The following is a 27,616-nucleotide window of genomic DNA, read 5'->3' on the forward strand; positions in this document are numbered from 1 at the left end:
CTATCCCTCCGTGCCGGGGGCATGGGGTGGGCCTCGAGGAAGGGGCAGAGTGAAAGAACGGGAGGGAGGTGGAGTTCGGAAAGGCGACCAGAAGAAACAAACAAAAAAAGGGCAGGACGGAACCACTGTGCCTCCCTCCGCTAGCACTGCTCAACGGGCAAGTCCCAGGACTTCTGCGATCCAGTCTCTGGATGAGGCAGCTGCTTTGGGGGACTCCTTTTCAGGCTCCCACCTGATCCCCCGAAAGCCACTGGGGTACAGTGGGAAATCCTGGGCCAACCGAGTCAGGGGGGGACGTGAGGGTAACCCCTACCTCTTTCTCTTGCTCAGTCCCAGTACTTTTCTGTGGCAGGGTACCTGAGTTCCTTCCACTTTACCAGTGTCGGAGATCACGGAGGAAGGGAGGTACACTGCAACGCGAGAAAAAGAGAGAACAATTTCACAATTCTCAGACTTGACTCTTTCCCCCCTTATTCTAAAAATCTGTTCTACCAACCCCTAAATTAATTTCCCAAGTCAGATGAATTTGAAGAGTCGAGCAGTTGGGGGAGGGGGAGGGGGAGGTAAAGCAGCAAAGAGTGAAGATAAAATTTACAACAATTATAAATCCCCGAAAAGGCTGGGCAAAGGGGAGAATCAAACATGGACTCCTTTGGAAAAAAAAAAAAAAAAAAAAACTCAATCATCGGATCTATTCATATCTCTTCCCCCCCCCCCCAAAGTCACTGGGATTTCTATCACTTTTTTTAAAAGAAAGGGGGAAAAAATCCAGTACCGCTCCTCACTTGAAAGATACGTACACAATTAAATGCGTTTTGACTTCAGTGAGGTATGGAGAAACACAGTTATATATAAACATATATTTCATCTTTTCCTTTTCAATGCCTGAAGGGGAAAAAAAAAAAAAAAAACCCTTCACATCAAACCACTCCCTTCTGAAGTATTCAGAAAAAAAAAAAAAAGCTTTTCTTTAAGAGAAGGGAGGTGGGGAGGAAGAGACTAGTAAAGAAAAGAAAAATATTTAAATCTAGTTGGACTAGTATCTAACTAGTTAACCTTTAACAATTTATGCTGATGTCAGACTGAGCATGAGTACTGATTAATGCCCCCCCTCAAATATTTTTTATAGGGGGGGGAGTTAGAAAGAGCAGCCATTTTTGTTTTATGCAGAAATCCTTCATGCCCCCCCCAACGCGCACACACACACACACACACACACACAGACACACACACGCGCGCGCGCGCGCACGCACACACACACACACACTCTCACACACACAGTACACAAGGAAAATATCTCTATTAATCTGTGCACTAATCAGTTATGAAAAAAGGGAGAAATTTGTGGGTTTCTGGGTAAGGGCTTGGAGATGGGGGTGTAACAGGCAGGAGAATGGGGGGGCGAAAAATGAAATATTAAGCCAGCCATTTTGTTTTAAAAGGGGATTTTACCCCCCTCTCCCTTTCTTCATGGAGGGGGTGGCGGTGCTGGGGGGGGGGTTGTTTTAAAAATAATTTCAAGGCGGCCATCTTAGTGCCTCAGCTCTGAGAAATATTTCTGAGCGCCCCCCTCAGAATTTAAATATATTTAAAGCAACGGAGAGGGGGGCCGAGAGAAGTCGAAAACTTTTATATATATATATATATTTTTTTAATCCCCCTTTCTTGTTCTCTTGGGAGGAAGGGGAGGGGGAGGGAAAGTCTCTCAATTTTTTCCAAGACAATTTTTGGGGGTGGTTCGGCCCCCCTCGTGAGCCGGCGGCCCCGAGGGGGGGTCTGGAGGGGGGTGGCCCGGGGGTTTGGGGGGCTGGGGGAGGCGGTGGGGAGGAGGAGGAGGACGCCGCCGCCGAGGAGGAGGAGGAGGAGGAGGAGGAGGAGGAGGAGGAGGTGGTGGTGGTAGCGGTGGGGGAGGCGGGCGGGCGGTGGGTGGGGGGGTGGTGGGGGGGCCAGAGCCACAGGATGGCTTCCCCTCTGAGGGACGAGGAGGAGGAGGAGGAGGAGATGGTGGTGTCGGAGGAGGAAGAAGAGGAGGAAGAAGAGGGCGACGAGGAGGAGGAGGAGGTGGAGGCGGCCGACGAGGACTACGAGGAGGACGACGACGAGGGAGTGCTCGGGCGCGGGCCGGGCCACGACCGGGGCCGCGACCGCCACAGCCCCCCCGGCTGCCACCTCTTCCCGCCGCCGCCGCCGCCGCCGCCGCTGCCCCCGCCGCCGCCGCCGCCGCCCCCGCCGCCAGGTAAGCGGCCGCCCCGACTCCCGCCTCCCCCCCCACCCGCCCCCCAGCCCGAGCGGGAGCCGCGGGCGCGCGAGGCCGGGCGGGGGCGAGGCACCCACCGCGCGGCCGAGCCGAGGCGAATCCGGGGCGCCGTGTCGGGCCCGTGGCCCCGCGGCGGGCCGGGCGGGCCGGGGCGGCGGCGGCGGCGGCGGCGGGCGGCGGCGGGCGGCCGCGGGGCCAGGCCTCTTCCCCTCCCCCGCCGCACCCCTCCCCCGCCGCCGCCGCCGCCGCCGCCGCCGCCCGCCGCCGCCGCCGCCGTCTCCGCCGCCGCCCCGGCTGGAGAGCGCTGGGCGCGAGCTGCGCGCGCGGACCGGGCCACTCGGTCGCGGCTTTCGGGGGAGGAGGAGGAGGAGATTTTTTTTTTTTTTACCCTCGGCGGGGAGGGGGTAGGCAGGAAACGGCCGCGGCGAAGCCAGGGCCCCCTCCCTGGCCGAGCGAGGGACCGCGGAGACCCTGGCGGCCGGACGGCGGCGTGGAGGAGGGGCGCGTGGGGGAGGGGCGGCCGCGCGGGCGCCCCCCGAGCTCCGGCCGGAGTGGGGTGGCACTGAGGTAACTGGGGCTCTCCGCGTGTTGTGGAGCGGACCGTGGTGCCACCCCCCCCCAGGAGTTGGGGAGACGGGGATGGGGGGGGTCGGTGTCCGTCGGACCCCCACCTGCGGGGACCTCAGCGCCCGCCAACTCCGGGGCGTGCGGTGGCACGTGGGGGAGGGGTCGTGTGAATGTTTGTGGGCGGCTGGCGACCAGGGGCAGGTGGTGGCCACACTCCAGGCAGACCACTTCCTGGAGTCAGACCTGAGCCTACCGCCTCTCCCGCCCCCCCCCCCCCCCCCCAGCTCGCCGTAGGGAGAGCACTCCTTTAAGATTGGGGAGCGAGGGGAGAGTGCCTGAGAAACCAGATGCCCCCAACTCCACCCCCTCTATCTCCAGTCTGCTCCGGGCTCTTTTGTGTCAAGTGCGGGGGGTGGGGGGGGGGTGCCCAGCGTGACCCCGGCAGTCTGGGGTGGCCGAGCTGCCCAGCTGTGACTCTCACGTGGCTGCCATTCACTGTCACTCACTCTCTCGCGGAAACCACCCGCACCTTGATCACGCTGGGGGGCGTGAACTGCCCACCCAGCTGTTCTGCAGCTTGACCGTCACTCAGCACCCCTCCCCCGGGATAAGTCCCCCGGCTCGCTCTGGGCATTTCCACCGGTGGTGGAAGGGACAGACTGCCGCGTCGCATGGGGGGGGGGGGGGAGACAGCAGTGGCCCCCCTCAGACCACCCTCCTAGTGGACTGATTTTTAATCTTCTTGTGGATAGGGGAGCATCCTCAGGGTGTTCACGTTTTCTGCTTGGGGCTGAAAGGGGACATCCACACCCCCAGGCCCCTGGGTGACATGAAGCACAAATGCACCAAACTTCAAGACGTCTCACATCACGCTCTTTGTAAAACTGTCATATGGATCTGCGTGGTTTAGGTAGCAAATGTTCCCCTTGAGCTGAGACAAGCTTTGAGGGAGGGTGGGGTGCCTTCTTGGGGGGGGGGGCGCTCAGGAGACTGCGTGTCTGATGGAAACAGGACCCTCCCCCACCCCAGGCTTGTCTGAAAAAGGGAAAAGTTTTTAGAAAGTTATCCCAGAGAACCCAGGGATTTGCAAGAGGGGAAAGGAATAAAGAATCATGGGGAGGGGGGCGCCTGGGACACAGCAGACGAGCTAAGAAGAGGGAAAGGAAGGATGTCAGGTTGTGTTAGGGCACTGGCGGCTCTCACCTATTTGCACTGCGAACTTGGAATGTGGCATTCGGGTGTCTTTGATCCCGGATCTGGGTACGGGAGACAGAGGAGCATGAAAGAATCTGAGGTCGAGGTGGGTCTTTGTGTCAGTTCTCCCTCCCCCTTTCCCCCCCTGCTCTCCGAATAGCCGAGGAGAAACGTCAAAAAAAAAAAATTTTTTTTTTTTAATTTGTATTTGCAGTGAAAACCCACCTCCCCGCTCTCCCAGGGCTGGCTTACCCTCCCCCTCCCAGCCCTCCGAGTCAAAGGAGTGACCCAGATGCACCCCCCAGATGACTTTCTGAGGCAAAACTTTGGGGAAAATATTTTTAGTTCGCTCGTTATTTCTGTCTGCCTGAAGTGTGGGCAAAAGAAGCCTCCTCGAAGGAAATTTGTGCGGGCCGCCCCCCCTCAGCCTTCTCCAGAATATGACTTTGGACGTATCCGAGGTCTATTGTTTTTCATTCTGCTTTGATTCTCACCATTTTGTTTTACATTCTTACCCAAGACCAGTTTGATCCCTTCCCCCCTCTCAGCTCCTTACATTGTTAAACGTCTAAAATAATAGCGCTCGTGTTGGTGGGGGAAGGGAGCAGGAAGCCCAAAAACTCATTTCTTCTCCCTCCCCCTTCTGGCAAGTCTCGAGAAATAATATAACATAATATATAGATGTGATTCCGTGGGGGTGGGGGTGGGGAATGATTGTGGGTGGTGCGGAAAATTCTGGTAGTTTCTTTGCAAAAGGTCTGAAAATACAAACCCACCCCCTGCGTGCAGTACGCATGTGCAACAGACCTATTATGGTGGTGCGTTGTGGGGGAGGGAGGGGAATTTGAGAAAAAAATAAATATATGTGTGAGAGATTGATGGCGAGATTAGGAGGGGAGCGGGGCGGGCGGGAGGCGCGGCCCGGGGCCTGGCTCCTCCCGCCTCCCCCCTCCCGCCTCCCTGGCGCGCCTGGCCCCGCCCCCGCCGCGCGCCGCCCTCCGCCCCCGCCCGCTCCGGGCTCGGAGCCGGGGTGTGGGAGAGTCTGGGCGCCGGGCCAGCATTGAGTGGCTGCTGAGACCGAGGTTGGGACTTGGATTTGCTTTATTGCCCTCCCTTTCCTTTCCTCGCCGTTGCTCCCCGCCTCTCCCCGCCGCCGCCGTCCTCCCCCCCCCCCCCGACCCCGAGTCCGGGAGCCTCCTGCCGGGGCGGGGAGTGCGGTGAACTGGCGGCGAGGTCCCGGGGCAGGTGCCCCCATCCCCGGCGGGGCGGGTGGCGGCCCGGGGCCTCTTCCCTGATGCGGAGCCAGTTGGCCTGCCCTCGCCACCGCCCCGGCGGCCTCCCGTTTCCATGTTCACATTAACCCACGTCTGGGGGGGGGGGGTTAGGGCGAGCTGGCCACGGGGCAGGGCGGCTCGGTGACTTCCTACTCCAGCCCGCAAGCGGACTTCACGGCCCCCCGGGGCCCTTTACGGGCTCCCCCCGCCCCCAGCCCCGTCCTAGAATGCCTCCCTGCACCAGGGGGACACGGGATGTTTTGAGGACAAGTGACATTGAGGAAGGAGGTGCTGGGATCCTGAGGCAGTGGAAGCCCTGTTAATTGTGGCTAATTTCCCCTTGGCCCTTGTGCCACGAAGGATTGTGTGTCCTAGAGCAAGGGGCTGGGCCAGGCCCAGACCCAGGCCCAGGCCCAGGCTTTCCTCCTGCATGGCTGCCTCGGCCCAGCTGGGACAGGTCTGGCTGGTTAGGCTGGTGCTTGCTGGAGGGGGGAGGGAGGCCATCAGTGTCTTCCCCAGACTGGCAGGGGTCATGGAGAAGGGGGGGAGCATCAGGGAAGCACCCCCCCCCCCCCCCCCCGCCCCTGCCTGGGGAGAAAGCCAGGGACCTAGCCCTTTGCAGGTACAGGCTGTCCTCTGGATTTGCGCTCACCAGTACATTCGAGTGCTGGTGCCTTGGAGGACGCACGTGCAGGGTGTGTCTTTGTCTCGTATCTTTGTTTGGGTCTCCCTCACGGCTTCTGTGTGAATGGGACTAAATTTGGAGACTAGGGGTGAGACCAGGGGACAAAGGGTGGGGCCCCTGAGTTCTCTAAGAGAGCAGGGGTGTGGAAATAGATCTGAGGGAGGGTTCCAGGCTACTTGGGAAGAGGAGGAATGTTCAGGGAGTTGTGGAGACTTTCGTAGGGTTAGGGTGTGACGAAGGAGCCAGACACTGCGGTCCTGTGGGCAAGACGTGAAAATGACTGGCGAGGACTGCTTTTCCTCCAAGGCTGTGTTGGGGTGACAGGAGGCTTGGCGATCGTCTGCGGAAACATAAATAGAGGCCTCCCTCGTGGCAAAAAGGATGTGAGGGCCCCGGGGTGTTAGTGTGAGAACCCAGGTGTCCACCTTTGGCTCTCCCCTCTCAGCATCTGGCTTAGGGAGCTGCCAGCTTGTGTCTCCCCACTCCAAGTGCTGGGGTCAGGCCAGGCCAGCAGCTGGGCATGGCTTCCCCGGTTCCCGGGCAGGATGCCAGCTGGCTGAGCGAGGGGGAACGCAGGAGGGGCCCTGGCGGCGTCTGAAAGGACCTGCCACAGTCAGAGCCCATGGCCTAGAGCCTGCTCCCTTGTTAGTAGGAGGGGAGAGGAGGGAGTGGTTTGGCTGCTCTTCCCTCCTGACCCCTGACCTCCCATTCAGAACCCAAGCGCCCCAGAGTACTCGAAGCACTCTCTGTGCGCATGCAGCGAAGGGAGGCAAGGTTTGGAGGAGTTCATGGCCGAGTTCCTGGAGAGTTGGGAACAGAAGAGGTGAGGGAGGGTGAGGTCTAGGGGCCGCCGAGACTGGAGGCTCAGGGTTTCTGGTGCTCTCCGCTCCAAAGATAAGGACGACCTTCGGCTGCTGCCTTCGGCCTTGGGCGTGAAGAAGAGAAAACGAGGACCCAAGAAGCAGAAGGAGAACAAGCCAGGGAAGCCCCGAAAACGCAAGAAGCTCGTAAGTGTCGAGGACGCCCGTCTCCACAGCGAGGCTCGGCAGACCTGTTCTCGGAGACCCACGTTACCTCTGGTCCCCATTATGGAGGGTGGGGGGGATCCTGAACTCAGGGAGGTCTGACGCCCCTCCCCGCTCTTGCTGGCCTGGAGCTCCTGGATGGCGGGGACGGGGCGGCGGGGGTGGGGGGGCTGACTAGCCTCACTCCCTACAACCCAGTAAGAGCCCAGCTGCCCCCGGGACTTGCCTTAGCAGCAGGGAGTAGCAGTTGAGAGCAGAGGCTGCGGAGGCCAACGGGAGCCTGGTAGTTCTGTGTCTTCTTGGCGGCTTGTTTAGTTGTCCGTGCCTCAGTTTCCTCATCTGCCAAAAAAAAAAAAAAAAAAAAAGCGGATAAAAATAGACGAGTTACTATCTCCAGGGATCTGTCGGGAAGACGAAAAGAGACACGGTGCACGTTGTGTGCTAAGAACAGTTCCTGGCACGTGGTGGGACTGGAGAAATGTTATTTTTACTTCCCCTCCCTTAGGACAGTGAGGAGGAATTTGGCTCTGAGCGAGATGAGTACCGGGAGAAGTCAGAGAGCGGAGGCAGTGAATATGGAACTGGACCAGGTCGGAAACGGAGACGGAAGCACAGAGAAAAAAAGGAGAAGAAGACAAAGCGGCGGAAAAAGGGGGAGGGCGACGGGGGGCAAAAGGTGAGTGGGACTCGGGAGCGAGGGGGACAGGCCCGGGGAGCGAGGGAGGGCCACAAGGAGGGGTGCGCAGTGGAGAGGCTGTACGGGGATGGGCTGGAGGGCCGGTGGGTGGGTGGGATGGTGGGGGCGGGGGAGGGGGGCCAGCGTGGGGGCTGGGGAAGCACCTGCCTCCCAGAAGCTTCGTGTCTCCCAGCAGGTAGAACAGAAGTCGTCAGCGACTCTGCTGCTGACCTGGGGCCTGGAGGATGTGGAGCACGTGTTCTCCGAGGAGGATTACCACACGCTCACCAACTACAAAGCCTTCAGCCAGTTCATGAGGTGCGGGAGGGCTGGCGAGTCCTGGTGACCAGACGCGTTCACTTAGGGAGGCCCTGAACCCCTCTAGAGTCAGATAAAGGCTAAGAAACTGCTCCCCAGAGAAATGCACGGCGCAGACACACAAAACTGCGCACAGAACTCCGGAGATGTCCCAGACTCCTACAGACCCAGGGACCGCAGGCAGGACCCCTGCACGGGGTGGGGCAGGTGTCATTCCTGCGCTAGGTGAGAAAACTCTCTAGCGACAGAGCACAGCGAGGGCCGACAGACCCGGTTTTCCCGAGTCACTTCTCTCTAGACTGAGGCTCAGAGAGAATATCAGTGTGGCCCGATTGCCTGGTGATCCAGGCCCCCGGCCCTTCCTCAGGACCCCGTGAGCATGGAGAACGCGTCGCTGGCTGGGGAAGCTGAGCTTCAGTGACTCCCCAAGTAGAACAGGCCAGAGCGGACAGGCCTTCCAGGGAGCAGGCGCTTTAAATAGTGGAGTCCTCTGCGGGTACAGGTCCTGGCTCCGTCTGGGGCCCAGTTTCTTCTTTAATGTTCAGTTTCTGAGCTGTAAAATCAGCACCGGCACACCATGTCCCTCATAGGGGGTCTTGCAGGGAGTTGCTGGGGTAAAGAAAGCCCAGGGCACTCTCAGGGTCTTCCCCACCCCCGCCGGCCCCGGCCCCTCCGGGGCGTGTGCCATACTGGGTAGCTCTCCTCGGTACTGTGTCTCCCCTGCCTCACTGCTTAGGACAGTGCTTTTGTGATCACCGAGGTCACCTGTGTCCTCATGAGACTTTAACACCCCACCACAGAGCTCCACCTGCCACCCTTTGGGCTCCACCTGCTGGCACCCATTCATCAGGGCCCCTGGAGCTTACTAGAGAAATGCAGAGGATCTTGGCAACATGCAGTATTCATTAAAAAATAGTTTTTTCTTAACGTTTATTTGCTTTTGAGAGAGAGTGTGAGCTGGGGAAGGGCCGAGAGAGAGGGAGACCCAGAATCAGGCTCCAGGCTCTGAGCTGTCAGCACAGAGCCCAAGGCAGGGCTCGAACTCACAAGTTGTGAGATCATGACCTGAGCCGAGGTCAGACACTTAACCGACTGAGCCACCCAGGTGCCCCCACATGCAATGCAGTATTATCTTGAGTATGAAAGGCATGATGCATGAGAAAGTGTTTTATGAACTGTCAGATAGTCTAAGTATCTTTACTGACATCTTTTTTTGTTTGTTTCATCCTTTGTTATTTTCCGCGAATTTGTTTTCTTTTTCCCTTTTTTTATATTTGTTTATTTTTTTTTCTTTCAAGCTTCTTATTTATTTACTTTTAAAGTGACCTCATTCCTGGGGCACCTGGGTGGCTCAGTCGGGTGGCTGAGTGTCAGACTTCGGCTCAGGTCATGATCTCACGGTTCGTGGGTTCGAGTCCCGCATCAGGCTCTGTACCGAACACTTGCTCAGAGCCCGGAGCCTGCTTCGGATTCTGTGTCTCCTTCTCTCTCTGCTCCTCCTCCGCTTGTGCTCCGTTTCACTCTGTCTCTCAAAAATAAGTAAATGTAAAAAGAAAAACAAAAAACTTAAAAGTGACCTCATTCCTAACAGGCCGTATTTTCACCACCCAGGAACTCTAGCTCGTTCGCAGACTTGGTTGCTGAGGGGAAATGGCATTGTTCCCGGACCATCTGGGAAGGTTCCGAGTCTTCTGCTTCTATGTTTCCAGGCCCCTGATTGCGAAGAAGAATCCTAAGATCCCGATGTCTAAGATGATGACCATCCTTGGGGCCAAGTGGAGAGAGTTCAGTGCCAACAACCCCTTCAAGGGGTCGGCAGCTGCCGTGGCGGCGGCCGCGGCGGCGGCGGCCGCAGCTGTGGCTGAGCAGGTGTCAGCTGCCGTCTCATCGACCGCCCCCGTAGCACCTTCCGGACCCCCCACCCTTCCAGCACCTCCTTCTGCTGATACCCAGCCCCCACCCATCCGAAGAGCCAAAACCAAAGAGGGCAAAGGTGAGGAACTCTTCGCTCAGAACAGCGGTCACCCCGCTGTCCCGACTGCGCAGCCTCGGATTAGAGCGTACGATTGTCTTGTCTCCTTGGCCCTGACTGTCACCGCAGAGACGCTTTCCAGGAAGAGGCTGCAGGGAGACCAGAGGCCCCCGTGACCTCCGTTATTCCAGGGTGTCGTGACCTCTGCTCTTTCTCCCTCACCCCACTCCTCGTTCAGGTCCAGGCCATAAAAGGCGGAGTAAGAGCCCCCGAGTGCCCGACGGACGCAAGAAGCTTCGGGGAAAGAAGATGGCGCCACTCAAAATCAAACTAGGGCTGCTGGGTGGCAAGCGGAAGAAGGGAGGCTCGGTGAGCGGCCCCTGAAGTCCGCTGAGCACTGGGGAGGAGGGGGTGTGTGTCCAGGGCTGGGGGTCCGGACGCAGGGGTCCACGAGGGAAGCCGGAACAGGAGCCAGAGGCCTGGGGCGGGCAGCGGCGTGAAGCCGGCCTCCCTGACCACCACGGGGCTATGGGCAGTATGTCTTTCAGAGCGACGAGGGCCCCGAACCCGAGGCTGAGGAGTCAGACCTGGACAGCGGCAGCGTCCACAGCGCCTCGGGCCGGCCTGATGGCCCTGTCCGCACCAAGAAGCTAAAGAGAGGCCGGCCGGGGAGGAAGAAGAAGAAGGGTGAGGGGTGCTCGCCGTGTGTGTGGTTTTGACAGCCTGCCTTCCTGCCGTTCGTCCGTGATCTTCATTTTTCCACGCTGTCTCCTTTATTCAACCCTTCTCTCTCCCCGTCCTCCCTCTCTCCTTCTCTCTCCGTGCCCCGTGCCTCCCCTGGTGTGCGCAGCAGTCCTGGGCTGTCCCGCGGTGGCCGGGGAGGACGAGGTTGACGGCTACGAGACGGACCACCAGGATTACTGTGAGGTGTGCCAGCAGGGCGGGGAAATCATTCTGTGCGACACCTGCCCTCGTGCCTACCACCTCGTCTGCCTTGATCCTGAGCTTGACCGGGCTCCTGAGGGCAAATGGAGCTGCCCCCACTGCGTGAGTACGCGGTGCCCTCGGGGACCCCAGCCCCACCCCCCATCTTCTTCCTGCCCGCGCCCCCCCCCCCCCCCCATGCTTGGGTTGTTCGGTGCCAGATGTGTGAGGTCCCGGGATCCTGCTTCCTCGCCCCCTCCGCCTCCGCCACCCGAATCCACGGCCTCGGAAACTGAGGTGTCCCGCCCCTTCGTTCGCACCCACCTCCTCTGCGCCTCTAGGGTTCAGGTGGCCCGTCTTGGCCTCTGGCTTCCGGTCTCGCCGCTCACGTCCTTCCTTCCTTCCGCCTGTCTCTGTCTGTCCCTGGCCTCCCAGGAGAAGGAGGGGGTCCAGTGGGAGGCCAAGGAGGAGGAGGAGGAGTACGAGGAGGAGGGAGAGGAGGAAGGGGAGAAGGAGGAGGAGGACGACCACATGGAGTACTGTCGCGTGTGCAAGGATGGCGGCGAGCTCCTGTGCTGTGACGCTTGTATTTCTTCCTACCACATCCACTGTCTGAACCCGCCCCTGCCTGACATCCCCAACGGTGAATGGCTGTGTCCCCGATGCACAGTGAGTGCGCCCGCCCCACAGCGTCTACTGGCGGCCTGACTCCTCTCCCCGCTCTGGGACCCAGACATCCGGCGCTCTCCGCTCCCCTCCCCTCCCCCCCCTTGCCCTTTGACTCCCCTGTGGGACCCCTGTTCTCCCGCTCTAACGGTGGGCCGTGTTTGCCTCTGTGTCTCCTCCTCGCGCGTGTCTCCCCCCAAGTGCCCCGTGCTGAAAGGCCGCGTGCAGAAGATCCTGCATTGGCGGTGGGGGGAGCCACCCGTGTCAGTGCCGGCGCCCCAACAGGCGGATGGGAACCCGGATGCCCCACCCCCCCGCCCCCTTCAAGGCCGATCCGAGCGAGAGTTCTTTGTCAAGTGGGTGGGACTGTCCTACTGGCACTGCTCCTGGGCCAAGGAGCTTCAGGTACGAGGCCCCTCCTCTCCCCCTCCTGTCACCCCCTTGGCCGCTGCTGTCACTCGCTCGCCCCTCGGGCGCCGCCGCGGTCCCACACGCCTCGCGCGCCCTCACGCTAGGCCTCTGGCCCTCCTCTTGCCGTTGTCTCCACGTGTGGTTCTCTGGCTCTCCGATCCTGTCCACGTCGGCCTCCCTTAGCTCTCCTCCTTCGAGAAAACCTAGCCTTCCTTAGCTCACTCTCCTTCTGTGTCTGTAAGCACGTGTTACCAGCACCCTCAATCTTGCTGACCTCTTCCCTGCCTCCTTTTGCTCGTTAGGCCCTCGCCAGGCCCTGCCCGTCCTGCCTCGCGCACTGTCCGTTCTCCCGCTTTGGCTTTCCGCGTGTCTCGCCCCCTCTTTCACAGTCCCTTCCCCGGGCCGCTCCCCCCCACCCCGGGGCCCTTCCCTGACCCCCCACCCCCCCACTTTGTCCTCTTCGGATGCCGGGACCGTCTCTCCCCCGTCCTCTGCGTCCCATCAGTTGGAAATCTTCCACTTGGTGATGTACCGGAACTACCAGCGGAAGAACGACATGGACGAGCCCCCGCCGCTGGACTATGGCTCCGGCGAGGACGACGGGAAGAGTGACAAGCGCAAGGTGAAGGACCCGCACTACGCGGAGATGGAGGAAAAGTACTACCGCTTTGGTATCAAGCCGGAGTGGATGACCGTCCACCGCATCATCAACCACAGGTGAGCCTGTGGCCCGTGGGCAGGCCTGCCGGGCTGGGCCGCTCGTGGTGGCGGCCGTGGCCCCGCGTTCGTATTTGTCCGGGAACCAAACGCCTGCTCCCGCTGGATGACTCCCTCTGGGCCTGTGTCCTCAATGGGACAGACCAGGAGGAGAGTCCGGGCGGGCGCGACTCTTCTGTCGTCGCCTCTAATCTGATGACACGCGAGTCTGGGTGTCGTGGCATGAAAGCAAACGTGGAAAACGTGGTTTAGCCAGGCCACTGTTTGTAGTAGCAGTCCTTTCTTGCCGGGACTTGTTACCGCCCGGCGTTATTCTAGGTGTTCACCCATTTCGTTGCTGCCTTCCACGGCAGAATGTGAGCTCCGTGAGAACAGGGTCACTTGTCTGTTTTGTTCACTGCTGGATCACCCCTGCCCGGAACGGTGCCTCACCCCTCATAGGCGTTCAGTCGATACCGATGAGACGAACAAACGATATAGAAGCCCAGGGATGTTTTCTGATAGTTGATTTTTAAATTTTTTTTGAAGTCTTTATTTTGAAAGCGAGCACGAATGGGGAGGGGCAGAGAGAGAGAGAGAGAGAGAGAGGGACAGAGAGAATCCCAAGCAGGCTCCGCGCTGTGTCAGCAGAGCCCAGCGTGGGGTCTGAACTCACAAACCACGAGATCATGACCCGAGCCGCGACCAAGCGTCAGGCATTTAACCGACCGAGCCACCCAGACGGCCCTGATAGTTGATCGTTAAGAAGCCATCCGGAAAGAGTTAGGGCGGTCTTCGGCCATCCTGAGTTCCCCTGCAGTGTCCCGCCGTTGAGGATTAGGTAACAGATGCTACGTGTTTGCTGCTGACCGCGTTGGTTAACGATTTCCGTCTATTTGGTCCGTGTTCTTTTTCTCCTCCTGCTCCCCCTCTTGGCCTCCTGCCCCACAGTGTGGATAAAAAGGGGAATTACCACTATCTGGTGAAATGGAGAGACCTGCCCTACGACCAGTCCACGTGGGAGGAAGATGAAATGAACATCCCTGAATACGAGGAGCACAAGCAGAGCTACTGGCGACACCGGTGAGGGAGGCAGGTCGTGGGCTAGAGGGAGTCTGAGGCCGGGGCGTGAACGCTAACCCTCAGGCTGAGCGGAGGTACAGTAGGGACGGGCCCCCACCTGGCGTGAGGGCAGGGGGAGCCCGCGCGGGGTTGTCCGGGGTGGGGCCGGTAAAGAGGCGGCGTGAGGAACAGAGGGAAGATCCCGAGTGATGGGGAAGAGGGTGCTGGGGCCGGGGGAGGGTTGGCTCCGGAGGTGAAATCTAAGGGGGGATGGTGAGGAGCCTGGGGGAAAGGAAACGTGAGGAAGTCAGGTTGAGGGGAAGCGGGATGTAGGTCTGGAGGGGTGCAGAAGAGGGCGAACACTCGAGGAGCGGGCCTCGCTCAGACCCGCTCTGTCCCCAGAGAACTAATCATGGGGGAGGACCCGGCCCAGCCCCGCAAGTACAAGAAGAAGAAGAAGGAGCTGCAGGGCGACGGGCCTCCCAGCTCTCCTACGAATGACGTGAGTCCTCCCACTTGGCCCGTCTCCCGTTTCTAGAACCACGCCGATGGACAGTTTCCCAGGGGCTGTGGACAGGACTGCCCAGTTTCTGCGAGCTCTCTGAGCGGTAGCCCCTCCCTGCGGTGTCCAGCCTTGTCCCGGGAGTGGCTGGGAATTCTGGCAGTTTGCGAGGAAGCCGCTGGAAGCAGCAGCACGCAGGGCTCTCCCGCCGCCAGCCACCTCTGTCGTGCTGCCGGGGCTGGCTTTCAGGAACGAGGGGGAGGTCCTGGAGACTAGAACGTTCACAGGCTCAGGCCTAGTGGAGGGAGTCGTCGTCCACCTCCACGTCGGTGCCAGGGCGAGGGCGGAGGAGACCAAGGACCCGAGGGGCCCCGACCGTCCCCTTGAGTGTCCGGACTCCTTGCCTCCGCAGCCCACGGTGAAATACGAGACTCAGCCACGGTTTATCACGGCCACGGGAGGCACGCTGCACATGTATCAGCTGGAGGGCTTGAACTGGCTGCGCTTCTCGTGGGCTCAGGGCACCGACACCATCCTGGCTGATGAGATGGGGCTGGGCAAGACCATACAGACCATTGTCTTCCTCTACTCGCTCTATAAGGAGGTGCTGGATGCTGGGGCCCCCGAGGGGAAGAGCGGGGAGTGGAGGGCCCTCGAGGGCAGAGGATGGCAGGGAGGAGCGTGGCAGCCAGAGGACTGGGGTCACGTCCGGACTAATGGTCCCCCCTACCCTCGACCCCCAGGGCCACACGAAGGGTCCCTTCTTGGTGAGCGCCCCACTCTCCACCATCATTAACTGGGAGCGGGAGTTCCAGATGTGGGCACCCAAGTTCTATGTGGTGACCTACACGGGGGACAAGGACAGCCGGGCCATCATTCGGGAGAACGAGTTTTCCTTCGAAGACAACGCCATCAAAGGTGGCAAGAAAGCTTTTAAGATGAAGGTAGGCCCCTCGACCTTGTCTTCTCTACGAGCCTCAGCTCTGTTATTTCTCTGCCCCAACCCCAATTTTAGTTTCTCGGCGCTCTCCCTCCTTTCCTCCACTTACTCTCACGCTTCTGCTCTCCTATCCTGGAGACGTAGGGCGTCCATTCTGTCCTCACTGGCCATGTGTTGGTGGTTCGGGGGCCACGTTCAGTAATCCCTGCGTGGAGTCAAAGTTGGAGGGCAGGCCGTCTGGCTCCTCTTTGGCAATCACGGCCAGGATGGGGTGTCTGGTAAAGAACAGGGGTGGAGGTCTAGGCGCCTGGGTGTCGGGTGGCAGCCGAACGGACAATGGCTGTGTTGGCAGAGGGAGGCCCAGGTGAAGTTCCACGTGCTCCTGACATCGTACGAGCTGATCACCATTGATCAGGCAGCACTCGGTTCCATCCGCTGGGCCTGCCTTGTGGTGGATGAAGCCCATCGGCTCAAGAATAACCAGTCCAAGGTGAGCGAGATACCCAGAGCTCAGAGTTTTGCTCTACTTCTAAAAAGGAAAGTTCTGGACTTTCTGTGGCCCGGAAGGCAAGATGCCTGGGGACCTCCGGTGGGGAGAGAGGGACAGACTAGGGATTCGGGGCCTCTCATCCTAAAGGGAACCGGAAAAGTGGATACCGTGGTCCAACCACTTGCCACTAACGGGCCCGTTCTCCTGCCTTTCCTTGCCCCACTTTCTAGTTTTTTCAGGGTCCTCAATGGCTACAAGATAGATCATAAGTTGCTGCTGACAGGGACTCCATTGCAGAATAATCTGGAGGAGCTTTTCCATCTGCTTAACTTCCTCACCCCCGAGAGGTTTAAGTAAGTGACTCAGCAGGGCGGTCTGCAGAGATGAGAAGCGGAGGGACGGGGAACCTGAGTGGGCAGAGGATTCATCCAAGTGAAGAATGGAGCCTGAGGTCAGGGGCAAAGAACCTGATGGGCTTTTCAGTTCCTTATCTTCTTCTGGCTGCTAGCAATCTGGAAGGCTTCTTGGAGGAGTTTGCTGACATATCCAAAGAAGACCAGATTAAGAAACTGCATGATTTGCTTGGGCCGCACATGCTGCGGAGGCTCAAGGCCGATGTCTTTAAGAACATGCCAGCCAAGACAGAGCTCATCGTTCGGGTGGAGCTGAGCCCCATGCAGAAGTGAGTGGAGAGCCGGGTGACCTGGACCCGGGGCTGGGGTTTGGTGGCAGCTTTCCAGGACGTGGCGACCCAGGGCGCCCTCATCACTGCCTCCTTTATTGTGTGTCTTCCGCGCCCTGGTCTTTAGGAAATACTACAAGTACATCCTGACTCGGAACTTTGAGGCCTTGAATTCACGAGGTGGTGGGAACCAGGTGTCGCTGCTCAACATCATGATGGACCTTAAGAAGTGCTGCAACCATCCCTACCTCTTTCCTGTGGCTGCTATGGTGACGCACGCACTGGGGGCTGATGGCGCGCTAGCTCTCTGAAAACGGGGCGGCGGGGGGAGTGGAGGCGGGGCGGGGGGCGTGGCACGGACTTTCTGGGAGGAGTGGGAATGTGCAAGGCGTGGACGCTGGATTTGGGCTTTGGGCATTCTGGGCACAGTCAGAACACGGGGACGGGTTTCCTGATCTTCCCCTCCCTTTGCAGGAGTCCCCCAAACTGCCCAGTGGGGCTTATGAGGGTGGGGCACTTATTAAGGCATCTGGGAAGCTTATGCTGCTGCAGAAGATGCTGCGAAAGCTGAAGGAGCAAGGACACCGAGTGCTCATCTTCTCGCAGGTGAGCCGGTCTGTAGCTGTGCTGACCTCGGGCCGGTCCCTTGCCTCGGTCCTGTGGCCACCACGGTATGAGAGGCTAGGAGATCACACCCTGGAGGGCGTCTGGTCTGGCTGCATTCATCTGGGCCTCTGATCCCTGTTCTTAACTAAGGTTGTGGAAAGTCGTCGGCCGGCTTCTTTTAAGCCAAATGGGGAAAGGCGGAGGGTGGGTCATCTGTCTGCTCGGGGTCGTCCCTGGGACCGGAACTGTTTCTTAGCCAGGAGCGGGACAGGAGCGCCCAGAGCTCTTACAAATCCGATGAAAGCGATAGGTCCGCTCTCTGGAAATCTGCACGGACAGACAGTTATGTACAGATTTTCTGGGCATTCGTAGGTTTCCCCGAACCCTTTTGGTGGGTCTCAGAGGAGAATCTCTGCCTCAGGAGACACAATCCTGAGCCCAGCAAGTATGACCAGAACGTGGGGCTTGAAGAACACGAAGAGGGACTGGGCGGGGAGGCAGCACCAGTGGAGCACGGGACGGGGCTGGTGGAAAGTGGAGGGATCGTGGTTGGGGTAAAGACGGGGCCCATCCTGCTGCTCCGTCATTCCAGACTGCGTCCTCTTCTCTTGGCATAGATGACCAAGATGTTGGACCTGCTAGAGGACTTCTTAGACTACGAAGGCTACAAGTACGAGCGCATCGACGGCGGCATCACTGGGGCCCTGAGGCAGGAGGCCATCGATCGGTTCAATGGTGAGCGGGAGAGGCCTAGGCCCCACTTTGCGGGCGAGGCCCATGCCTCCTGTGCCTAGGTTCCCGGCATGGCGGGCATTTATTTACCACCCCGCTTCCGAGCTGGGGGTGCGGTTGTCTGCGGTCAAGGAGTGTCTAGTTAGCAGGTGCCTAACCTCTTTCTCTGCCCCCAGCTCCTGGCGCCCAGCAGTTCTGCTTCCTACTGTCCACCCGGGCCGGGGGCCTGGGCATCAATCTGGCCACTGCCGACACTGTCATCATCTTCGATTCCGACTGGAACCCTCATAACGACATCCAGGTGGGAACTTGCCTCCTGGAGCCTCTGCCCCAGTTAGCAGGGAAATGTGGGCTCTGGGCAGAGAGTGTTGTGTCCTGGGGTCAGAAAGGAAGCTCTCGGGAATAGATGAGCCTCCATTCCCAGGCACGTGAGCTGCGTCGCAGGCCCTGCCACCCCCCGACCCCAGTTCATCCCCACTGTCTCCTTGCCCCTGCAGGCCTTCAGCCGTGCTCACCGGATCGGCCAGGCCAACAAAGTGATGATTTACCGGTTTGTGACTCGAGCGTCCGTGGAGGAGCGCATCACACAGGTGGCCAAGAGGAAGATGATGCTCACCCACCTGGTGGTGCGGCCTGGGCTGGGCTCCAAGGCGGGCTCCATGTCCAAGCAGGAGCTGGACGACATCCTCAAGTTCGGCACCGAGGAGCTGTTCAAGGATGAGAACGAGGGTGAGAACCTTTTCCTGTGGTCTCTGGAAAGCAGCCCCTTGCCCTCACGGGAGCACTTGTCTTCTGAAACCCTTCCAGAAACGCTCCCCTGTGCAGCCTGGGGAGGAAGGTTTGGCCTCTCTTCTTACACGGAGGGTTGAAGACAACCACAAATGTCTAGACTCCCAGGGAAAGGGTCTTCTCCCCTTTGAGCTCCTGGGAAAAGGAAGCAGATTGGAGGGCTTTTCCCTGACCCTTTGCTAAAGTTCTGCCCGAGGTTCTGGTTGGAAGTCAGGGTCCCCTCTCGTTCCCGGTCTCCACCAGGGGAGAACAAGGAGGAGGACAGCAGCGTGATTCACTACGACAATGAGGCCATCGCGCGGCTGTTGGACCGGAACCAGGATGCGACCGAGGACACCGACGTGCAGAACATGAACGAGTATCTGAGCTCCTTCAAGGTGGCGCAGTACGTGGTGCGGGAGGAGGACAAGGTGAGAGGCTTGGGGTCACAACGCTGTGTAGCCCGGGCCACCTCTGAAGGGTAGAGTCCCTCATTGCCCCTCGAAGTAGGAGGCTCCCCTTCCGCTCTTGTCTTTTATGTGCTCTCTTCCCGTTGCACCCAGCAAAGGGCAGTAGCGGACCTCAGACAGGTTGTTTCCCTAACGGGCGAGAGCAGACTTTGCGGAAGACTTAGGCGAAGAAAGTACCGATAAACACAGAAGGCGGTGCCGCGGTGGCTGTGGGTGAGAGCGAGAGGGACGCAGAGGGCGCTGGAGGAGAGGTTTAGGAGACAGGCAGGTGGGAGCACAGGAGAAGCACGTCGCCGGTAAGAAGGAAGGAAGGTGTGCGATGCCCGGGACATTCACGCAGAGTCCAGGAAACCGGGCGGCAGGGGAGCAGGGGCTTTGTCGCGGGGCAAGCACCGGGCGGGCGAAGAGGGAGGCTGCCAGCATTCGTTCTGCTGCCCTTCAGATTGAGGAGATCGAACGAGAGATCATCAAGCAGGAGGAGAACGTGGACCCCGACTACTGGGAGAAGCTGCTGAGGCACCACTACGAGCAACAGCAGGAAGACCTGGCCCGGAATCTCGGCAAGGGCAAGCGGGTTCGCAAGCAGGTCAACTACAACGACGCCGCTCAGGAGGACCAAGGTGAGGACCGCCCCCGACGGAGGAGCTGGAGAGGGCCGAGGAGGAGTCTGGAGGCCGGGGTGCGTTTAGAGGGCCGTGGAGGGGCAAGAGTCTGGGAAGGGCCCGCGGGACCTGCCAGGAGGCCAGGCGGCTTCGTGGGCGGCCTCAGCCAGCTGGTGGCTGCAGAGGCCCCGTGTGGGCACCCGGGGTCCTCGCCTAGTGCAGGACCTGCGGGAGTCGGAGGTGAGCAGGGACGAGGCGAGCGGCGAGCGGACACGACGCTGTTCGGGACGTGGCCCCCGAGTCAGACTGCGGCAGTCACCTGGCGTCACCAGGGGGCCCGGCGCCAGAGAAGGGGAGGCCTCCAGGCAGAAGGGGCTTATCCCGGGAGCCGTCGCCAACCACTGTGCTGCCTCCCCACAGACAACCAGTCCGAATACTCCGTGGGATCGGAGGAGGAAGATGAAGACTTTGATGAGCGTCCAGAAGGTGGCACCTGTTTTCCTGATTTTCCACCTTAACCCTTCCTGTTTCCTTCCCGGAGCCCTTAAGTCCCCTGCTTTTGTGCAAACAAGTGCTTTTCTGGAGACGCGCTAAAAGGACGAGATAGCCACGATCTCTCCACTGTTAAAATTTGGAGTATGTGATCACACGGGCTTAGGTGGCTAGATGAAAAATCGAGGAAGCTTTACATTCCCACGGGTAACCTGGCTCGCCTCGAGTGTCTGTTGCCAGGGTGTTAACGTGCCTGGCTTCTTCCAGGCCTGCTGGGTTGGTAGGGCTGAAAGTGCCACGTGACCCAGGCCTTGCCTGGGTTCTGCGTCTTGTGGGCCTGGGGTGCTGAGAAGGACTGAGGGGTGGAGGAGGTGGGGGCCCCACTAACCAGGTCACCCTCCCCCTCCACACACACACACCCAGGGCGTCGACAGTCCAAGAGGCAGCTCCGGAACGAAAAGGACAAGCCGCTGCCTCCCCTGCTGGCCCGAGTTGGGGGCAACATCGAGGTGAGAGCCGGGCCCAGGCCCCCGCGTGTTCCTTAAGGAGAGGATGAAGCCGGGAGTGGGGGACCGAGGCCGAGTCGCTGAGGGGAAGGACCAAGAAGCGAGATGCCGGGACGCTCACGGCCCGCCGCCCGCTCGCCCCGACCCTCAGGTGCTGGGATTCAACACCCGGCAGCGGAAGGCCTTCCTCAATGCCGTGATGCGCTGGGGGATGCCACCACAGGACGCCTTCACCACGCAGTGGCTGGTGCGGGACCTCAGGGGCAAGACCGAGAAGGAGTTCAAGTGAGTGCGGGCACCCGGGGTGGAGCTGCACGCGAGGGTACGAGCCGTGCGTGCCCGCTCCTTCCTCTTGGCCGCCACGTGATGTGACCTTACTCAACTGATTCATCACGCTCCCCTGCCACGCGGCGTTTTCTGGCTTGGTTTCCTGGGGCGTGGACTCAGCCTGCCCACCTCCCCTCAGCCGAGCCTAGAGCAGAGAGGCCTGGCTTCCTCCCCCACAGGGCAGGTGGTTAAGACAGGAACCTGGCCCCGGGCTGGCCTCGCCTCACATTTACTTGGTAGGGGAGCTGGTGGACAGGACGAAGAGCTGACTGATGGGGCCTAGGAAGGACGCACCAAGGCCACGGAGACTGTGGAGACACAAGGGGAGGGGCGGAGGCGGGAGATGGGGTTTGGAGGGCTGGTTGCGGTGCGATTGAGCGGCCCTGGGAGGACCCCTGGGGGCACCCTGGAGGCACCGTGGGAGCTTAGGGTTCAGGGGATGAGGGTGACATCCTCGCTGGCTGCTCGGGTCCCTCCTGAAGCTCTCCTAACCTGCGTCCCTCCCCACGCTCCCCAGGGCCTATGTGTCTCTGTTCATGCGCCATCTGTGTGAGCCCGGGGCAGACGGTTCTGAAACCTTTGCTGACGGGGTCCCTCGGGAGGGCCTGAGTCGCCAGCAAGTGTTGACCCGAATTGGAGTCATGTCTCTCGTCAAGAAGAAGGTACTCGTCTCCTTGGCCAGAGTCAAGCTGGCCACCTAGGCCCCACGCCCCCCTCTGCCTGGCGACCCCGAGTTCTGGATTCAGGCTGGCGGGAGAGGAGACCCGGACGGGGCTGAGCTTCCTGTGTGTCCAGCGCCCGCAGCTGACCCCTGTCCCCCACGGTCCCGGTGCCCCTCTCAGGTGCAGGAGTTTGAGCACATCAACGGGCGCTGGTCGATGCCCGAGCTGATGCCCGACCCCAGTGCTGACTCTAAGCGCTCCTCCAGGGCCTCCTCTCCTACCAAAACGTCTCCCACCACCCCGGAGGCTTCTGCCACAAACAGCCCTTGCACTTCTAAACCTGGTAACGGGGGTCGGGACGCAGGAGGGGTGGGCAGGGAGCCAGCGCCCCGCGGACAGAGGAGTGGGAGACAGCCTGGGGTCTCTGCCTCCCCCCCGCAGCTACTCCGGCTCCAAGTGAGAAGGGAGATGGCGTCAGGACACCTCTTGAAAAGGATGAAGCGGAAAACCAGGAGGAGAAGCCCGAGAGGAAGATCGAGAAGATGGAAACAGAGGTGTGTGGCTGCCTGGCTCCCCCAGAGAAGGAGACAGTCGAGGTGTCCGGAATCTCTGCTTCATCCTGACCCCATGGTCGTCTTCTAGGCCGACGCCCCTAGCCCAGCCCCGTCGCTTGGGGAGCGGCTGGAGCCAAGGAAGATTCCTCTAGAGGAAGAGGTGTCTGGAATAGCAGGAGAAATGGAGCCTGAACCTGGGTACCGGGGGGACAGAGAGAAGTCAGGTGGGTTCATGGGCTTAGGGCTGATGAGGGGCTTCGAATGTGGGAGTTCCCTCTTCCGGGGTCAGGGGATGAGGGTGACATCCTCCCTTCGTGTCCCCTTCCCCCTCCCACAGCCACAGAGTCAACGCCAGGAGAGAGGGGGGAGGAGAAGCCATTGGATGGACAGGAACACAGGGAGAGGCCGGAGGGGGAGACAGGGGATTTGGGCAAGAGAGGTAATGGGCGGAAGCACTGGACACCTGCGTCCCTGGGGAATCGGGCGGTGGAGTCTGGGGGCCAAATGCCTGGGTCCTGGGGGCGGGGGTACCGTTCCAGGGCCTGTCTGGTGCAGGGCAGGGTCTTCCGGGCTGGGAGGAGCCCCTGCCGAGGTGTGAGCTCTGCCCCGTCTGCCCCAGCAGAGGATGTGAAGGGGGACCGGGAGCTTCGACCGGGGCCTCCTCGGGACGAGCCACGGTCCAACGGGCGGCGCGAGGAGAAGGCGGAGAAGCCTCGGTTCATGTTCAACATCGCAGACGGCGGCTTCACAGGTGGGGGGCTGTCCCTGCCGCCTGCTCCTCACTGGGATGCGCTCATCCTCATGGGCACTGTCCCCTCCCGCTGTCCACACCCCTCCCCTCCGCCCGGCTGCCGTTCCCCGAGGCCTGACGCCCCGTCTCTGTCTTCTGCCCGCTTCTCAGAGCTTCACACGCTGTGGCAGAATGAGGAACGGGCAGCTATTTCCTCGGGGAGACTCAACGAGATCTGGCACCGAAGACACGACTACTGGCTGCTGGCTGGGATTGTCCTGTATCCTTTGATATGAACGCAAGAAAAAAAACAGTTCTCCCAGCCCGGAGAGGGGAGTTACAGAGAAAGAAGAGTCCGCACCCAGGGAAGGGGGGCCGTGCCACACTTTGGGGGAGATCAGGTCAAAGGGAAGGAGTGTTTTTTGGTCTTTAAAAAATTTTCTTAATGTTTGCTTAAATTTTTGAGAGGGAGAGAGACAGAGCACGAGTGGGGGAGGGGCAGAGAGAGAGAGGGAGATACAGAATCGGAAGCAGGCTCCAGGCTCTGAGCTGTCAGCACAGAGCCCAACACGGGGCTCGAACTCCCAGACCGCGAGATCATGACCTGAGCCAAAGTCAGACGCTTAACCGACTGAGCCACCCAGGCATCTCAAAAGAAGTGTTCGTAGCGCAGCCCATCCCTGTTAAATTCCTTGACGGCCCCTCCCTCGTCGCAGCCATGGCTACGCTCGGTGGCAGGACATCCAGAATGATGCTCAGTTTGCCATTATCAATGAGCCGTTTAAAACCGAAGCCAATAAGGGGAACTTCCTGGAGATGAAAAATAAGTTCCTGGCCCGGAGGTTCAAGGTGGGGATCAGAGAGAGAAGGAACAGCGTTGAGGACGGGGTTGGGTCAGAGGTGGGCCCAGGTGTGTGGGGAAGGTTGACGCCGTGAGGGTGGCAGCGATGCCGGGGGCCCAGAGCGGAGCGTGACCTCGTGGCCGTGCTGGGTTGTCACGGTCCATCCCGGTGTGAGGCTGGGGTGCTCTGGGCCGGCAGCGAGGGCAGCGTGGGGCCGCAGCGCTGCCCCCACACCGTCCCACGCTCACCCTCCCGCCGGGCCCCCAGCTCCTGGAGCAGGCGCTGGTGATCGAGGAGCAGCTTCGGCGGGCGGCCTACCTGAACCTATCGCAGGAGCCGGCGCACCCCGCCATGGCCCTCCACGCCCGCTTCGCCGAGGCCGAGTGCCTGGCCGAGAGCCACCAGCACCTCTCCAAGGAGTCGCTGGCGGGGAACAAGCCGGCCAACGCCGTCCTGCACAAGGGTAAGGGCCGCGGCGGCCCCGCGCGGGGGAGGGCCCACAACGCTGCGTAAGTCTTCACCCCGCACCCCTCAAAATCTTCCCACCCCTCTGACCCCTTTCCCCTCTGAACCCCCCCCCTCTGACCTCTAACCCCACCCTGACCCACCCGGCCACCCCGTGGTTCTAGCCTCTAGGGTTTGTGCGAGCCAGCCCTCGTCCGCGCCCACTAGCGGTCACGCCAGTGCCCAGTGGAGGGACCCTCCCCCCTTCCCCAAACTCCGTGAGACTGTGCCGCGTCCCCTCCACAGGGCGGAACTTCTTCGTTGACCCACACGCCTGCCATACCGCTAATAGCACCCTCTCCGGGGCCTTGGCCTGTGTGTAGCCCCCAAAAATCCTTCCCGCCCCCGGTCCCAGAAATCACGTTCCTCACGTCTCGCTCGCCCCACAAGAGAGAAACTGCCACCGTCCCACCCTCTGACCCTGCCCCACGAAGCTTCCCGTTGACCTTCACCCCTTTCTCCCCAACCCTCTCACCCTACTGATAATAGATTAAGTTCCAGAGCCCTCTAACCATCTAATCCTGTCTGACGTAGTGACTGACTCCTGGCCCCCTTGATTCCTGTTCTAATTCCTTGAATCTGTAATGCTGATCCTCTAACCTCCCTCCCCCTTACATATTAAAACCCTGATTCCTCGAATCTTCGACACCACTTACCACCTCCCACACCTCCTGACTATTTCCTCCCCGTCCTCCCCACCCCCAAAACCTCACTCTTGCAGTATGGGATGTTCTGACAACTCCCCGCCCCGTGTCTTCCAATGTCTGCCCCCCCCCCCCCCATCTCCCTTTTCTCCGTATTCCCGTTTCCTTTCCTCTCTCTCCATCTGTGTTCTGGTCTCTCTGATTCTTCACCTGATGCCTTTTCTCCCCCCCCCCGCCGAGTCACTCTTTCTGTCTACTCTGTCATTTTCTTGACCTCTGGTTCTTTGGTATTTCTGACCTCCTCCTCTCTCTGTCTTTCTGACTGTGTCTGTCCATCTGACTCCTCGTCTTTTCCTGGCTCCACCTCTCCCTTTCCCTGTCTTTCTCTTGCCCCTCTTTCTCCGTGGCCCGGGCCCCAGTTCTGAACCAGCTGGAGGAGTTGCTGAGCGACATGAAGGCGGACGTGACCCGCCTGCCCGCCACGCTGTCCCGAATACCCCCCATCGCAGCCCGCCTTCAGATGTCCGAGCGCAGCATCCTCAGCCGGCTGGCCAGCAAGGGCACGGAGCCTCACCCCACACCGGTAACCCTCGTTGTCCCAACTCCGCTTTTCCCCGTGGGCACTCTCCTGCCCACGTTCCCATCGACTCTAGACCGTGCGGAAAACCTCCTTGCTCCAACACGCTCCCCACCCTCGAGGCTCCCTGCGTCTATGCCACGCGCTCAGTAGTTCTGGAGTTGACCCGTGTTCACCCTACGGCGTCTTTTCTCTCTCAGGCTTTGGCGCCTCTAACGTGGGCTTGCTCTCTCTTGCAGGCCTTCCCCCCGGGTCCGTACGCTACACCTCCGGGGTACGGGGCGGCCTTCAGCGCCGCACCCGTAGGGGCCCTGGCCGCCGCAGGCGCCAATTACAGCCAGATGCCTGCAGGGTCCTTCATCACAGGTCAGCCGGGGACTCCTCCCCGCTCTTCCCAGTTCTCCTCTCCGAGCTTCAGCCCCGCTCAGCTGCCCGTTTACTGCTCCGGCCCATCCCGCTTGCGGGCACGTGTCCACTGTTCTGCGGAGTGGAGTCGTGCTGGGCTCTGGCCTTCCCACCCTTTAATTTCCCTTCCAATCCCGTTGCCAAAAACCTAAGGCTTTCAGTGGTTCTGTGGCTTGGTCCTGCTTACCCGAGCCTCCCCCGTCTGGGTTACTTCTGGGGAAGAGAAGGTGAAGTCAGGAGGGTGGGTAATGGAGTTGGAACATGAGAGGGGTTCGCCCTCGTCTTCCCACCCCTGCTACCCTGGAAGATCAGAAGGGGCACGAGGTAACCTAGCAGTGAAGTGCTCTGGGCGGGAAGCCATGTCTGGGAGCGGAGTCAGGATTGACCCTTCCTCACCCCCTTCCCACACAGCCGCCACCAACGGCCCTCCGGTGCTGGTGAAGAAGGAGAAGGAAATGGTGGGGGCACTGGTGTCAGACGGGCTGGATCGGAAGGAGCCCCGAGCCGGGGAGGTGATCTGTATAGACGACTGACCGGACCCCAGGCCTGCCCATCAGCCAGGCCTCGTGCCCGGGGCCGCCCCCCAGCTCAGGCTCTGGGACCTGCGGCCAATTCTCCACCTTCCCCACCCCTGGGGCCACCTCTGGGCTAGGAGCCCCCCCACCCCTCTCTACGACTCCTCTCTTCAAGAAGGGCCCCTTGCCTCTCCCTCCTCCCGTGCACCTTTCCCACCACGCTTTGAAGGCCATGCTGGTGCGAAGAGGTCTGGGTGGGAGGCGGTTAGCAGGGTCTTCTGAGTCCCTTTCTCCCCCCCCCCCCCCCCGCCCACCCAACACACGGCTTCTGGATATGTGGTTGTGGGGAGGCAAGAGGTGGAGCCTCCCCAGTCTTTACTCCTGCAGTACGAGCTCCATCCCCTGCGGAGGTGGGGGTTAGCCTTGCCTGGCCTTTAGGAACTTTGTGGGGGGCGGGGGGGGGGACAGCTCTGAAGAGAGGAGGGGGACTTGAGAGAGGGAGGAAGGGAAGAGGAGGGGTGGCTGCATGTTTCCTTCCCTACCTCCCCCCCCCCCCCACCATGCGGAGGGCGAGCAGTTAAAGGGAGGGAGCCCACTCCCGGTCAGCCTCGGAATAAAGCCTCAGAATCACTGGCTGTTACCTCCTGCGCACCGGCATCTTGTGTTGGGAATCTGCCCCTCTCCCTAGGGACCAAGGACCACACACCCCCCCCCCCCCCCCCCCCCCCCCACAGAGAGAGTAATGGTTGGGCGATACTCCCTCAAGCCAAAGAGGAGCTCCCCAATCTGTTCTAGGGATCCGGGTAACCTAGAAAGGGTGGGAGAAAATACTACAGGCCAGACATGGGGGAGCCCCCGGCTCTTGGGTTCAGGTTCTCGGAGGACTTCTGCCCTCCCTCCTGAAGGCCTGAACACGGACTACATTTGAGTGGGTCAGGCAGGGGGCCTCGTCAGGGGGACGACCTTGCCTTTGGGACCAGAACGAAACAGCGGGGGGCAGGCTGGGGAGACACGGGCATACCCTCCCCCCCAGGAGGGGCCGGGGAGGGGGGCAGTTTGCATGGCGAACCCCTACTTCCTCTTCGCTGCCCCTCACTTTCTTGCTGCCCCCTTCCCAGTCTCTTCACTCCCCACTCCTGGGCTGTCCCCATCCCCTCTTCTGTATCAGGTGTATTGGTTGTACATATAAATTATACTTTCCTTTCTGTGTGCTCTGTTATTTTTGAGTGGGGGACTTCTTTGGTGGCGGGGAGGAATAAGGAAAGAAAGGGTACTGCTTTCTGCCATTTCGTGTTACCCATCTTTCTTTTCCTTTCTTTTTTTTTAATCTCCTGACTTC

At 60.3% G+C, this 27,616-nt stretch overlaps 1 protein-coding gene, 1 long non-coding RNA gene and 1 other non-coding gene across 26 annotated transcripts in view; 2 read left to right on the forward strand and 1 right to left on the reverse strand.

The window, feature by feature from the left end:
* Positions 1-2,431, reverse strand: part of LOC122484916 — a 25,445-nt gene extending 23,014 nt beyond the window's left edge. For all 3 annotated transcript variants that reach the window (XR_006297737.1, XR_006297738.1, XR_006297739.1), the window contains exons 1-2: positions 2,335-2,431; positions 314-410 (exon numbers count right to left, since the gene is read on the reverse strand). This is a non-coding gene — a long non-coding RNA (uncharacterized LOC122484916). The remainder of the gene's footprint in view (positions 1-313; positions 411-2,334) is intronic.
* Positions 1,945-27,482, forward strand: CHD3 (chromodomain helicase DNA binding protein 3). 22 transcript variants are annotated; one of them, XM_043582985.1, is made up of 40 exons: positions 1,945-2,236; positions 6,872-6,984; positions 7,508-7,678; positions 7,854-7,996; positions 9,706-9,989; positions 10,207-10,337; positions 10,505-10,655; positions 10,819-11,015; positions 11,328-11,561; positions 11,760-11,963; positions 12,475-12,686; positions 13,617-13,748; positions 14,130-14,229; positions 14,642-14,833; positions 14,973-15,173; positions 15,522-15,659; positions 15,891-16,012; positions 16,168-16,341; positions 16,469-16,610; positions 16,816-16,947; positions 17,565-17,682; positions 17,856-17,980; positions 18,177-18,408; positions 18,712-18,878; positions 19,360-19,537; positions 19,940-20,005; positions 20,435-20,520; positions 20,669-20,802; positions 21,362-21,506; positions 21,687-21,849; positions 21,948-22,060; positions 22,149-22,284; positions 22,398-22,499; positions 22,680-22,811; positions 22,962-23,070; positions 23,507-23,639; positions 23,900-24,141; positions 25,200-25,363; positions 25,597-25,723; positions 26,174-27,482. In XM_043582985.1, the coding sequence occupies exons 1-40, from the start codon at positions 1,960-1,962 to the stop codon at positions 26,412-26,414; spliced, it is 6,363 nt and encodes a 2,120-aa protein (XP_043438920.1). In that variant the 5' UTR covers positions 1,945-1,959; the 3' UTR covers positions 26,415-27,482. The 22 variants fall into 22 exon arrangements, with proteins under 22 accessions (XP_043438920.1, XP_043438933.1, XP_043438921.1 ...); XM_043582998.1 differs by having other exon boundaries at positions 23,900-24,095; XM_043582986.1 differs by having other exon boundaries at positions 22,683-22,811.
* On the forward strand, positions 20,936-21,075 carry LOC122486245. Its single transcript, XR_006298094.1, has one exon.
* Positions 27,483-27,616: the final 134 nt, after the last annotated feature.

This window comes from Prionailurus bengalensis, chromosome E1 (genome assembly GCF_016509475.1).
Source record: "Prionailurus bengalensis isolate Pbe53 chromosome E1, Fcat_Pben_1.1_paternal_pri, whole genome shotgun sequence".
In the NCBI taxonomy this organism is placed as follows: Eukaryota; Metazoa; Chordata; class Mammalia; order Carnivora; family Felidae; genus Prionailurus; species Prionailurus bengalensis.